Below are 15,126 nucleotides of genomic sequence, written 5' to 3'. Positions count from 1 at the left end.
TGCAAAAAGACGTGCAACGAAAGCGCAGACTTTTATTTCAGCTGTGGGTACAGACCTTTCTATATATCTTTAGGTGTTCTCCTGATGATGCTGGCGAGTATAAAGTGATAGCCAGGAGTCCTCTGGGTGAAGCGAAGACATTTGCAACACTTCTGGTGAACTGTGAGTAGTTTTCTGTTTCATATCCTCACCATCGTGCTGGAAATCCATTATGTATAGTACAAAGATGGGTTGCAATGCAATGACTGATATATATACAAGAGTTCTGTCACAGGCTCTAAACTAGTTATGGGTCACTGAGACCCTGGGAGTGAATATCAGTGATATTAAAGGACATATAATCAGTCCAAAGAGCATAAGTGCAGGATATCAATGTTTTTCAAAACATACACTGGTCAGTGTTAGTGCTGAGCGACTGCCCTTGGCAACAGCTGCTCCATTAAAACTCCACACGCACACGCACACACACACACACACACACACACACACACACACACACACACACACACACACACACACACACACTCAAAAACTCAATATATTGATGACAATGCCCCCTAGTGTTTTTGTTGTGTAAGCTTGACACAATTTCAAGCGTAAGCAGACAACAAAGCTAAGCTTTTTTTTACATTAACAAAAAATGGAGGAAGCAAACTCCAACTATGAGTCAACTTTTAACTGAGTTAAAACCACGGTGCTTTTGGGCCAAGTGTTAGCCACATTTAGGATTTTTTTCCATACTTTTTATTTTATCAAAAACACCTGGATAACATTAGAAGTGCAACTTGGAAATCTTATGTTATTCCAGAGAGTCAACACATATTCAAATTTGTAAATCTTCATACCAGAATCCAGAAATAACACAACACAAAATGTTTAACGATGGTCAATTTGATGTAACTTACTTAATTTCACACAACAAATGAATTACACATGCAACCTTAACATTTCATTATCGCCAATTTGATCATATATTTCTCTAGCTCAGTGCGAAGACAGTAACATCTAAGTGAAACGAATAAGGCAGAACGAGAGAAGGTTTACAAGAAAAGGTTTAGAGACGAGGCGCACAAAGGAAGAACAGAACAGCAGGACGATAAAGAGCACTGACTGAATGTACAAGAAGTCCACAGCAGCAACGCAGCACGGGAGCAACAAAACACACACTACACTACCCGCTGTCATTCACAATGCAACACCAGTGAGAACAACAACGTGAACCAAAATCAAACAGCCCAGAGATGCAGATTTGACAAAGAAATCTGATGCCAGAGTTAAATAAATGAAGTAATAAAGCTTACAGTTAAATGTGAAGTCAGCCAGTGTTGGAGTTGAACCTTCACAGGAAACCTGTCAGTCAGTGGTTTCCAGCCCTTGCAGGTCGTGAGCTCTCTCGCCAAGGCCCTGAGCCGAGCCGCCTCTTCGTTAAGCTCCACGATGTCGAGTCAAAAACCTGCAGGAACAATATTCATAACATGTCTTGACAGCTCATTCCAACCAGTCCTTTTACTAGTACAGGGGGAGAGGTTTACCTCGTGAATTAAGAGTCTGGCTGTCGATGTGAAGCCTTAAAGCGACCTGTTGTTCACCAACGTTAGACAGTTAATGCTCGCTCTGGTGGGCAGCAACTTCACCACTTTTTGTGCGCACCGAGCGCACTGAATTGTTCCCAAATTGTTGCTTCCACAGCCACTTATTTATGTGTGAGCTATTTCACACACCATATTGCTTATATGAGCGTGTCCATTGTTGAGGTGTTCAAAACACTGACCTAAGTGTGAGTGGCAATGTGTCACAGAAATTGCTGTATATAAATGTCAAAGATAGGTCGTTGAGAGGAAACTGACAAGTTTATTTATTTATTTTATTTTTGAATTTCAAAATGTCCTGCTCATTAAACTACATCTATAGGTCAGCTGTCAACTCACATAATTAAATGGAATTATCAGGAAAATTTGACATAGTGGGTTGAAATTTAAAATGTAATTATATTAGCCATTTTGTTGTTATCGGACATATTATTATTATTATTATTATTATGATGGATTATCAATATTTTAACAACCTCAAAAATTCATTATTAGGTGGGTTATTATTACATTAGCATTTGCATTTTTCACTTTCATTAAAGCCCCCAGGGTGCTGACACCGTCTTCGCCTAATTTGATCAGATATCTCCATCCTCCTAATACCTCCAATATTGTCATTGTCAGATATATTTTCTTTTTTTCTAAGTAAGCCCGAAGAGAATTATTTCTAGTTTGGATGTTATTTTGTATCCCCTGTATAACAGATTATTTATTCATTTGTATGATAATCCACCGCAGACTAAAATGATGGGAAGAACAGATCTCATTGCAAAACTCATGCATTATGAATTATAAAGAGGGCAGTGGATGAAGTGCTGGCTGATGGGCGCAATTCTACAGTGAGCATCGTGGCCTTACAGCATTGTGGCAGAAACATTTACATTAATGATTTCTCTTGACATCCTTTAAATGACCCGCTCGCTGCCTAATGTTGTAGATCATTTACAGGGTCAGGGCTTTAATGATGCGCTTCAAGGCTTCTCCTTGTCATCTATATTTCACTCGCTTTCTTTGGTTGTTAAAAATAGGTTAAAGGGAATATTCAATGTGACTTGCATGGATGTGACATTGCCAGGTTTAATATATCTTCTGTATCCTGTTTCCTAACATCTGTCTCTGTTTCTGTCTCCATCTCTGACCCTCGCTGCCGCTCTCCAATCTGTCTTGCTCTGCCGCTCCTGCGATTCAGCATATCACGGAGCCGTGGCTGGTTCAGAGCGCTCGCAGACCCCCGGTAAGTTTCACGCCTTGGCCTAATGAAAAGTGTCCCCTTTCATTTTTCTCCGCCACCCTTTGAAGTTATTCCCCTCCACCAGTGAGTGAGGGGAGGGGAGGGTTAGCTTTGAAGACTGTGACGCAACACGTCCGTGCTGCACCTCCTGGTTAAGATGCATTGAAAAGGAGCAGTGCGTTGATGCTGTTTGTTTATCATGGGAGTTTGTGTTACTGTGTGGGCGTGCGTGCCACGGGATGTATGTAAGACTACAGTTGCTGCAGGGATAGAAAGACTTGCTTCCAAATGAACAAAAAAGCGACAGTGTATTTCATTTCAGGCACAGCAGGAGATTTATTCCGTGTTGCTCCGAGCTGTGGAGCATCTTATATTGGCTTGTGGCTCTCTATGACCTACATTAGTCTCCACCATGTAGGGATCATGACATTTTTAGGCTCTACCTGCACATATGCTCAGTATCTGAACTAGCTTTTTATGAGAGCAAGGTGATCAGATTTTCTTTGACATTTCTTGTTATTATCAATTCAGACAACAACAATTTTGTATCATGATAACTCGATATATGATTTCATCACCATATGTTTCCACTCCATTGTTCAGCCCTACTTTTAAAAAGAAACCTGCTGATCCCTAAAACACAGAACCCCTCTGCCTTATCCAAGAGTGCAAAGAGACAAAGGACAGCGAGGCGAGCATCTATTGGAGGAAACAACAGACGACGATAGAAAAAGCTGAAGACGTGACAGTTATTCCTTCTGCTGCCATTCTCTCACTTGTCAAAGCACTGAAGCAATACGATCTGAAAGTGAGAGATATGTGTGCCACGAGGTCTCGTCAAATCCTATTCTCAGAGATGCATCTGAGAGTCTGTGACATGTTTCTTATAATGATCTAGTTCTGCTTTGTAGTCCAGAATATCACAGGAATGTGCGTCGCTTCATCACAAACCCACCGCTTGGATCTTTACCTCCCATCATTCAAACCTTCCCTCAGCGCAATGATGATTATGATAAATTCACCACGTGTGCGCCTTTGTTTACTGAGTGATTTATGTTGTGAAATGTGATCTTCTTAATATGAGATAATTAAATAGCAGTTTTATAAAAATGTCTGCATGCAATTCTTCAGCATATTCACATAGCATGACAGGCCCACGGCCGTTACAAGCTGATGAAGCTTCATTCAAAATGATTGCCGAATTTATGTGTGTGAAATGTTTTGCATATGCACCTACATAGTCTTCTGCAGAGCCAACGATGCAGTTGCAAAACAGCGAGAAAAAAAGCCACATATATATATATATATATATACATACATATATATATATATGTATATATATATATATATATATATATATATATATATATATATATATATATATATATATATATATATATATATATATATATATATATACCTCATTCTACTTTCCCACTTTGATGTGACATGAGTGAGTCACATTAAGCAGTCCTTTAACTGCCATCCCCATTGAACAGACACCTCCCTCTCTCCAGACCAAATCACTTGATGAATATATATATGTATATATATATATATATATATATATATATATATATATATATATATATATATATATATATATATATATATATATATATATGGCCTAATTAGATGTGTATGTTAGTTGGCCATCGCCTTCTTGGCTTTTTACAACCATTTAACAACATTTTTTGACTGCGGAGGCTTGATGCTATATGGCCCAAGTGAATTTTTTTTTCTTTCATATTTTTCAGCTTTATGGCCATATTATCTATTTACACGTTTTCATTAGTTCATTGGTTCAATTTGTGATGTAACACATGTGTATGTATCTTATACAAGTGCCTTTAAATGGTAAATTTAAGAAATTACGTAAATTGGAGAAAATGACCTCAGTCCCCTCCAGGGGGCTTTTTCAGTTTCATTCTCTGCCACTAGTGAGAGAAACTGAGGGAAATAGAGTTTGTTCCTGCTAGCTTGCAGAGAATAATGAAAAACCGAGCACAAACCACAATATAGAGACATGAGAACTTTTTTTGACCAGGTTTGGTAAGCTGGGGGGATGATGGAGTGAGCTTTTATTTGTTATTTTCGTGAAAAAGCATTTGTATTCTTGGTCACAACTACTGCACATCCTCCGCTCCCTGATTCCTCTCCTCCTTACCTGCTATGTTTTTTTCCGTTGTAGCGGCCCAAAGGAGGTCTTTGCACTTTTAATATAAGTAAGGCTGTATCTGAAGTAGACCTACTTTTCAATATGAATGTTATCTTTGCCCAGTACCAGTGAGAAAGCAAATGCATATTAATGAAAAGTTTTTCTCTCTTCTTTCCTTTTTTTTTCCTACAACCCTTCTTTTTCCTTTTCTTTAGTCTGCCGTTTCCTCATATTTACTCCTCTTGACTTTCTACTTGTACACAGGAGCCCAATTTGACAACATCTTTCCCCCGACATGGGTGACAGAGGGTGACAGCCTCAACCTGCAGTGTACCTTCGCCTCAGCCCTGCTGCCCTTCCAGCAGGACGTTACCTGGTTCAGAGATGGTAGGTGCCGTTGAGGATGAGTCAAATGACAACTTTGATGTGTGCTTGAGGTTAGTCAGACACTGTTATTTTCCTTCTCTAGGCCTCCAGCTGTATCCGTCTAGCAATGTGGACATCACGACAGTTGACAACAAGGCCTCCATCACTCTAAAGGCTGCACACAAGGAGCACGAAGGTGTTTACACTGTCCGACTGAGGACCTGGGATGACATGCAGGAACACAGTGCTTTTGTCTATGTCGAAGGTGAGGAGCCGTTAGGGAAGTGGTTTTGATGTAAATACTGTTCCTGTTTCCTTGATCCTTTGTCATGTAATTCATTTAAACATGTGTTATTATTATGTTGTTTCTCAAACATCAGGATGTTTTTATTTATGTAGACTACAAAATCTGTTTGCATTTATTGCGTTTCACAATGAAATGTTGAGGATGTTGAGGGTAAAATGTAAATCTTTAACCTAAATAGTAGTTTTGCAAAATAATGTGAACACAAGGTCTGCTCACAAGCTTTTTCCAGGGCTGTTTTGAAGACAATGAGATGGTCGAAAGCCCTGGAGGAAGCTCGAAGTGAATCTTTGTTTGATAAATGCTAATTTACCAAGCTCAATTTTGATCTGAGGATGGATGCTAGGACTGCAGATCGCTAACAATTTAGAGCGGGCACACCTTTTCACAGGGCTGAGCCCTTACTGCAGCAATGGGTGTTTGAATCTGACCCGTGGTCCTGTGCTCCAGATATGTTGTCAAACCCTCAACACTAAGCTACTGCCAGCGAGGTTAGGGTCGCACAAATACTGGAAACCGGGAAGAGGCTAGTCTCGATCGGCCCAAAGGGAACAGAAGTTGCCTCCCACGGTCCTGTAATGCTCACAAATTGCCATTATTATAAACAACAGTGGATCTCATTTATATCTCATCCGTACAAAAAAGTGTGAATAAATAAGTTGTGGTTATACGTGAGGTTTTAGAGTTGTGTCATCCTGAAATTTCCAACAACCCCTTTTAAGAATGCATCTGTCCCGGGCCGGCCTTTAAATAGCTGTCACACCAGATCACATCAGAAACCCCTCCAATATTGAAAGGTGTCTCTAAACAGCGAGCCAACCCGCAATTCAAATGATCCGCTTCACTCTGAAGGGATCCATTTTGTGTTTCTAAAACCTGACAAAGGCTTTGGCGTGAACTTGAGACCGTGCATACCAAAATACTTGTGTTTTTAGTGGGTGGACTCGTCATTTGTTGTCCCAAACTGGATAAATGGTGTTTTGATTGTATCCTTCACTCAAAATACTATTTACGTTTCCTGGATTTTAGGTCTACTTTCATTTCCTGTCAGCAAACTACCCTGACTCATACAAGGGAATTGCACCATCAATCAAGCTGTTCTGCTGTGGCGGGCTTGTTAACTTTGTTCGGTGAAACTATATTTTCTTCAGAGGATGCTATTTTCTCTCTTGCATTGTGTGCCGCATGCAAATAAACCAGAGAACCGCCCCCACTTGACTCATCAAACATTTGAAATGTATCTGGGCAGCTCTTCAAAGAGACTTGGCATCTTTCAATATGATACCAGTGCTTACCCATGTATGTATTACACCTCTACAGCCACAATCACAGTATAATGTGCACTGAATCATTCATGAACTTGGTGTGCATATATGTAAAAATTACACTTGTCCGAAAACACACACACGTACGCCAACACTTTAATGTAAAATTAATCTTCATGCAAAGCTCCCTTACAGTCTTGGCTCAGGTCTCTCTCTCGCTCTCTTTTATTAAGCAGCTTCTTCACCAGAGCTGGAGGTACTAATTAGTGAATCAGCGAACTGTCCTGCTTGTCGGTTTTTTTCCTTCATTCATCCGTCATTTTTGCATTAAAAATAGGCAGTACAGGCGAGCAAAAACAAATGAGAGGGAAGGAGGAAAAGGGAGGATGAGGATGTAAATTACAGGAAAGAGATGAGCTTGATGTTGGCTTGAGTGTTTGGTTGGAAAAGGCATCTATTCCCAGCCTCGAGAAGAGGTTTGGGAACACATCCAGTCTCCTCAATCCGCTTAGCATAATTCTCTCATTTAATTTTTCTCTCTATGGCCTCACATCCTCTGGTTCTCATTCTATAGAATATGTTGAGTAACATATGTTAATATGTTAATATGTTATTTCCTTCAGCCTTAGCCCTCGCCTTTTAAATAATATGTGGAAGCCATAAGCTACAGCTACTTAGTACCAAGATGGCATTTCCCTCCTTCCATGTTTCTCATCGTCTTTCTCTCTGTCGCTCGTTTCTATTTTGCAAATTTTTTTAATTTCAGATTCATATCCGTCTCCTATTTGTGTAAATTCTTCTCTTTGCTTATTTTCCGTGCAAGGTATTTCTTCCAAAGTATTTCTTCTGTTGCTCCAGTCTTCCTTCGTTGTTTCCTTCTCTCACTGACTCGCTCCCCCTCATCCGTCAGACGCATCGGCTGCAGTGCTGGGAGGCCCCGCTTCCCCTCTGGCTGTGCAGGTGTCGGATGTCAACAAGAACTACGTCTTCCTTACCTGGCAGCCACCCAGTGCTGATGGAGCCTCACCTGTGGAGGGTTACTATGTGGAAAGGTGAATGAGCCTGAATCTCTGGATTTTCTTCACCTTTTGTCTTCACTTCTCTGACAATGAAGTTTGATTAGCGAGCTTGTTGTGAAGCTTTCTAATGCTCATGTGATTTGAAACACTAAAACTTTTAATAGCATAAAACATCTATTAACCAGCATCAGCTTCTGTAACATCTCAAAAATGAATTACAAGACTTCAGTACATGAATTAAATCATAATTAGCAGAATTAGCAACTAATGATGAGATTTATGATCAAGTAATCTGACGATTATTTTCTCCATTACCCAACTAAACATGTGCTGTATGAAATGTATGAGCATTGTGCCCAATGAATGCCCAAGCTGACATGAAAAGAATATCAAGTTGTGTCCAATCAGTTGTCAAAAAAAGTAAAATCAGCTTTTCATATGGCAGTTTTTTTCTTCCCACATGTGCTCTAGTAGAACCAAATAGTATTCATGAAAAAGTATTTTAACTGCATTTGATTTTCCACGGCCAGGAATGTCCAGCACAAAGAATAGATCTCTCACAGCGAACTCACACTGATTTAACCTCCATAAAAAGTCTTATTTTAGACCCTGTTTAGCGTCATTTCCTGGATTGCAAGTCAACAATAGACATACAGTAAATCTATCGCGCTGAACCTGCATGCTGCTGTAGAGGAAATTAGATCAGGGCAGATAAAGAGGCTGCTGGTGGTGGCCAGCGGTGAGGTTGCATCCATTTGGCAGTGTTCACATGAGATGGATGGTATACATGATAATTATCAGCCCTCAACACTATGTTAACAGCAGAGTGAAAGACTCCCGCAGGAGAACAGGTGCTGCACTTATCACCAACACCGATCAATCAGGATTGTCCTGTGTTTGTACATAATGTGTGTGTGCGTGTGTGCATGTGTGTGTGTGTGTGTGCGTGTGTGTGTGTGTAGGTTTGTGTGTGTGTGTGTGTGTGTGTGTGTGAGTGAAAACCTGGTAAATTGTGCATTGTATGTGTTTGTCTTTGCTAAATGGAAGTGAAGTATATTTGCATATGTGTTTTTATGGCCCTGCATACCTTCTTTATTTCGTGTTGAAGACTTCTGAATGTTTTTGGGTGAGGAGAGGACGTCAGACACCTAGTTCCCTAGCAACCTCCATATGGTTAGAAAACAGCACTCTTTCCTATCTTTGTTTTTTTTTCTCCAAGTTGCAATAGTTTGTTATGGATGTTGTATAATCTGAGCTTGCGTTCTACTTTTAAAGTTTTTTGCTGTGGTTTGAGGGCCATTATTTTTCCATGTCGGTGTCTGGTCACAGTTGAGTGTCTGGGTGGGATATTTACAGACTTAGATGTGTTGTTGTGTCGCCTAAAATGCTTTAAAATTGTTTCCATAGTGCACAACATTATGTGTCTTGTTCTTTGTTTACCTCTTATTTAAATGTATCTGTCTCCCTCCGTCCCACTCTCTCTCTCTCTTTCTCTCTCTCTCTCTCTCTCTCTCTCTCTCTCTCTCTCTTTCTCTCTCTCTCTCTCTCTCTCTCAGATATGATGTCCGTGAGGGTGAGTGGGTGCGCTGCAATGTGCATATTCAGAAAATGTGCTACTACCCGGTGTTTGGGCTCAAGGAAGGAACACTGTACCAGTTCAGAGTTCGTGCTGTTAACCAGGCGGGAGCAGGACGCCCCTCCAAGGCCACCGAGCCCGTCCTCACTGCTGACCCCCTGGAGCCCAGCAGGACCACAGGTACCACATTACACACTCTGACAGTCACAACACTACAGGTAGACAAACAGAAATTGGTGTCAAATTTAAAGAAAAAACCAACATGACCTGTTTGGTTCAAACAAAGGTTATTAGTGGTGAGAAAGCAAAAACAGAACAACCCGTAAATTAAAGATAATAAAGAGCATACATTAACACATTAATAAGATGAATCATGATAAAATCAGTATGCTGGTCATGAGCTTTCGTGGAATTTATGCTTCATCATCTACTAGCCACGTAGGCTTTTTCAATCAGACAAGCTATTAAAAAACAGAGGCGTGCTGAGCTTATGTCCCACACCGTGTACCAGATCCCTTATAAAAAATGAGTGAAATAAGTAACACTCATACAACAGTGACCCCTGTTATGTTACATTACAAGATGCAGTTAATATTATCAATGCCTAATGTGTCCTGGCTCTGGACCAGGCGACAACTACCAGTTCTGAAAAGTGAAGCCAATGAGGAAGTGCTCTAAACTTGCATTCTCTCTTATAGCCATCAGGGGGCAAACTCTCTGGTTGGAAAATAGTTGGGTTGTATAGGAGTCTATGAGAAAATTACACTTTCTCACTTGATTTGTCACCTCTGCAAACGTTGCTAACATGAGTTTATGGTCTAAATCGCTAGTTTCAAGTCTTCTTCAATGCCGCATGATATCCGTTTTGTAAATTATGTTGCAGTTTAAAGTAAAGTAGATAAAGCAGGGCACGCTTAAGGACTCGGCTACCTTGTGATTGAAAGGTCTCTATATCATAAAGCCATATCATAAACCGTATATAGTGTCTCTGCCATGAATCACATGTAAGGTTGTCCTTGTCATGCGTTTTCTAAAGAAATCAATGGGATGAACACATTCTTGCATTTGTCTTTTGATGATGGTGGTGGTTTTGTCTAACATGTCGCTTCAAAATCCTTTCCATAAGTAGAAGGGAGATCTGTGACTGTAAGGGCCACAGCACATAAATCATATCATTTTCACTCTCGTCAAACTATTCAACGACGCCTCGCTCCCTTATTTATTCAGGTTTTTTCACTTTCCACTCATTTGCATCTGTTCCTTAAAAGAGCATCAGCAATGTGTTAACCACGTAATCCTGCTAGTAAATCGCCTCATCTGCCTTCAGTTACAGTGTTTACACCTGCACACTATCAGCACCACCAGATAAAACATCTGCACAGATGTGGATCTAATTTTTATAACGCTGGAAGGTTTCTTGCAGATGTCACTGCGGCAGCTTCTTTGCAGCATCCTGCATTGCAACACTTTGTTTCTTAAAACATTACTTTTAAAGTTTTTAAGGTTGTGTTAAATATGTCATACGGTGAAGGGATGACCAAGAGAGACGTTGTGTTGCTCACTGAGTGTGTGTGACTGTGAGAGTATGTGTGTGTGTGTGTGTGTGTGTGGGTTCGAGGGAGGACAGATGGGCTCCGGTCCGATGCTGTGGATCATTAACCACAGATGAAGGACAGGCAGAAGGTTGAGTCGCCTCCCGCCTGCTGTCTATCCTTCCATGTCGCTCTCTCTAATCTCTTTGTGTCTGTCTCTGGCTCTCTCACCGGTGACTGCTCCTCTAACATTAACTCTAATAGTGTTATCACGGCCACTCATATAACTTCATTACACTGATATGGCGTCCCTCGTGATTCCCTCTGCCCTCAACCTATCTCCCTCTCTGTGTCCCCCCGTTTCTCAGTGGTCAAAGTAGACAGAGGGAGGACGGTCACCATTACCAAAGATGAACTCGAAGGTGAGAATGCCATATTTGTATTTCCCCGTGTATAATTTAGTCATAAAAAGAACATGAGCATTGAACATTTTCACCTATGATTTAAAAATTAGCATCTATGTTTTCCTGGCACGCAGGGTACCGCCTCCTCGCCTTTGGACTGCCTCAGGCTCGTGGCTTAATGCATCTTCATATTATATTCAACAACGAGCTGCAGTAATTGTATGGCTGAGGCAATGAGTGTTTCACCCATTTGCAGAAGTGAAAAGAATGAACAGTCCTTGGTGGTGTCCTGCTAAATGCACATAATGGCCCCAGGTAGTGTGAATGCCTGTGAAGACGGCTGCTAACCTTGGCAACGTAACTCAAAGAAAGAGATAAAGTGAGAGGAGGAGAAAGATGTTTTCGACGAGGCAACCAGAAAATAAATATAGCAAGGACTGTGCATTCATATATTTTTTCATTCACCATGTTCTTTATTGGAGCTTCTTGGAAAGTATGTGAACGAAAGATAGAAGTGTGTTTGTGACCAAGTTTTATCCAAGTAATCAGTTGACGGACAGAAAAATTTTCATTCAAGCAAATACACATTTTATATGCTTCTTTAAAATCTACCAAATACAAGAGGTGTTGACTCGAGTCACATGACTTGGACTGAGACAGATACGGGTCACACCTTTTATGAATTTAGACTTGACATTATCATAAAAGACTCAAGTTGGATTTTAACACCAATGACTCATGACTTCACTTGAACTTGATATCTTTCCCCAAGCCCAAAGATTAAAAAGTATTTTATCAAAAAAGTGTACCACAAATCAAAACTTTCATCCAACATTGTTTGATGCTCATTGTCTTGCTGTCTCCTAAAGTAAAAAAGAGCTGTGAGTCCAACGCTGCACACCCAACATGGATATGAACATCCACCTCACCCTCCAAATGGCACATCAGCACTTTAACCTCATCGTCACGGTTTCATATTAAAATTCAATGTGCTGACTGCAGAGCTACTACACAGAACAATATTACAGACACACACACACAGACACACACAGACACACAGACACACACACACGCACACACACAAGCTACTTCTACCCCTTCCTATACAGTCTATGCTTCTCCCAGATCAGCTTCTTTCATTTCAGTGTGCTCTCTTTTGCTCTGGAGTTCCTCTCTGATCCACTGCGGTTCTGTTACTCTTCGGGGGATACAAACAAAGACTTACAAAGACTTTTGACTAAATTTGAATGCTTCCATTGTCCTTGAATCTTTTAGAGAGTTATTGAAAGTGTGCTGAATCAAGCCTTTCACTGTACGTTATCCGATACACTTACATTTTAGGAATGGAGCTGACATTTGGGGCAGTAAGGGGAATTCCATCATGTGCCTTCTAAATACAACAGAGAAAGCATTACATTTCCTGATGCTAATATTTTGATTAAAAAGAGCATTAAAAGAACCCGGCCAGCACTTTTTGGACTCCACATTCTCACTGACCTTATTCTAACTTTTCTTTGTTCACCTTTTCTTCCTCTTCCTCTTTCTCCTCCTCCTCCTCCTCCTCCTCCTCCTCTTCTTCCTCCTCTTCCTCCTCTCGTTGCTCTGCAGGTCAGGTCAAAGCTCCTTTCCCTCCCACCAATGTCCACGCCTGCGAGGTGAGCGAAACCTACGTGGTGCTGAGCTGGACTGAGCCTGAACCCAGAGGCAGAGAGCCACTCACCTTCTACGTAGAGCGGGTCCGTCTACACACACACACACACACACACACACAAACACATGCTTTCAAATTGCGGTAACTCTATAATTGGCCCCTTGCCCTTCACCTAAACAACACCTCTGTCTTCCTTAAGGACAACTTGCAGAAAGTTGCTGATTATAATATTATAGCTTTATGGTCTTTAAGTTTGGGAGAGCATTTGGGTTTTGAAAGCTTGTAAATTCAAGGAAGCAAAGACATCTGACATTTGAGAGTATGCTGCTATCTTTGACCTCTATTGACATGGACAACTTTTGTGATTCGTAGCTAAAGAAGGTTTTTCCATACTTAAATTGAGCCCTTCGAGGTCTGTTCAAGTAGTCAAAAGAACCCCAAATGAGTTCTAATACTTTTTTTTCAGAATGTATTTGTGAAAAAAAGTTTTTAAATTTTTTTTAGCTCCCTAAAGGTACAGCGCACCTACAGAGAAGTATTCAAGCAAGCACATACATGCTATCTCTCACACACAAGATCCCGTGTAGAATTATGAATATATTAAAACTGTAACCACCATTGTAATTAGTAAGATGCATCCACTGAGCACAAGGATACATTTTCTTGCATCATCAGTTCCTCCTTTGGCTTGCTGGGTTTCGGCAGCCCGTTGCTGGAGCGAGCCAAATTAACAGCAGGCTCCTGACCGCAGCACTAATTAAGGAGGCACGAGGAGGAAACATGCACACTTCTACCACTGTGTCAGTTTAAAAGGGAATTTGTGGACTCATTAAAAGCAAGCAGACCTTGATGTTGCTCTTTTGTGCCTTGCGGTTTGACATTGGTTTGGTCTCCTTGCTCGCATACTTTCTAACTGGTGATTTCAAACTACCTTGAACTGGGATCTAAAGGTTTGGTTTCAAATAAGTTGAAGAGTTGATTCTAGTGGCAATTAATGTAACACTGTTTTAATCTTGAAGATGCATATTTATAAAAGAAACAGCTTAAAAATTACTGAGATTTTCTAAAAATTTAGTGTTCAAAAGGATCCCAAAAACAACAAATGTTTTCTTCCGACATATCAACAACAATAAAGGGCTTCAGCTCTTCAATATCAACCGATACACCCAATAGCTTCGATAGCTCCAATAATCAGAAAACTGCCACAGGAAATAGATTTTTATTGGACTTTTGTAAGTTGCCGTGGTAATAAAACTGTCAAATCTGTCAAAGGCACCTGAAATTACTAAATGTCTGCTGCTTCACTTCTGCTTATATAATGAGGTGAATATTCAAATATCCCCTTCGCCCTTGAGCAAGTACTTTATAATCCCTGCTCTCTCTTCAATGTACCCTTTTGTTAGGTTTTCTTCTTCAAACAGGGATCTAGACAAGGAAATAATGGTAACTCTGAGGAGGATAACAGAAAAGTAAATTTAGACAATCAGATAGAGAAGGTTAATGTCATTTGGCGTCATTAGCTGCAACGACTCATTGATAAAGATGAAGGAAGATGTCAATATGAACAAGTAGTTGTCCACAATTTACCTGCATGTCCATTCCAGATTATACAACATCGGATTTAATTATTATGTAGTTTAATCCTGCAGCATGTCTGAAGGAGACTGAATAATGAGCATGTCCTTAAGATACATGGAGATAGTGCTTTCAAATTGTCTTTGTGTCTTTTCTTTTCGGGATCAGTCTCTGGCAGGGAAGAACAGCTGGGAGCTGGCCAGTCTGGACATGGAGGTAAACTCTCCCAGGTTCCCGGTGTTTGATCTGGCCAAGGGCACGCAGTACTGCTTCCGAGTGCGCTCCATCAATAAGTACGGAGTCAGTGACCCCTCTGAGCCGAGTGCACCGATCTCCTTGGGAAAGCCACAAGGTGAGAAATGTACTATGTGCAATACTATAAGCATCAATTGCTTTGCAGGTTGTGAAGGTCAATTGGATTTTGTAGTAGTGAGCTACTGTAGTGCGAACATAGAT

The 15,126-nt window shown here is 40.6% G+C and overlaps 1 protein-coding gene across 1 annotated transcript in view; it reads left to right on the top strand.

Annotated features, from left to right (window-relative positions):
* The window catches only part of myom3 (myomesin 3), a 47,271-nt gene that overhangs the window by 13,405 nt on the left and 18,740 nt on the right, over window positions 1-15,126 (top strand). Inside the window, exons 6-16 of the mRNA XM_068570142.1 lie at window positions 74-162; window positions 2,779-2,823; window positions 4,926-4,930; window positions 5,012-5,024; window positions 5,243-5,365; window positions 5,448-5,609; window positions 7,824-7,965; window positions 9,489-9,688; window positions 11,409-11,462; window positions 13,053-13,180; window positions 14,839-15,022. Coding sequence (XP_068426243.1) covers window positions 74-162; window positions 2,779-2,823; window positions 4,926-4,930; window positions 5,012-5,024; window positions 5,243-5,365; window positions 5,448-5,609; window positions 7,824-7,965; window positions 9,489-9,688; window positions 11,409-11,462; window positions 13,053-13,180; window positions 14,839-15,022 — 1,145 coding nt within the window. The remainder of the gene's footprint in view (window positions 1-73; window positions 163-2,778; window positions 2,824-4,925; window positions 4,931-5,011; window positions 5,025-5,242; window positions 5,366-5,447; window positions 5,610-7,823; window positions 7,966-9,488; window positions 9,689-11,408; window positions 11,463-13,052; window positions 13,181-14,838; window positions 15,023-15,126) is intronic.

This window comes from Clinocottus analis, unplaced genomic scaffold, assembly GCF_023055335.1.
Source record: "Clinocottus analis isolate CAN_PGR_092001 unplaced genomic scaffold, fCliAna1.0.p SCAF_9, whole genome shotgun sequence".
Lineage (NCBI taxonomy): Eukaryota > Metazoa > Chordata > Actinopteri > Perciformes > Cottidae > Clinocottus > Clinocottus analis.
The sequence above is the reverse complement of the archived record's forward strand: the minus strand, read 5'-3'. Positions and strand labels throughout refer to the sequence as shown.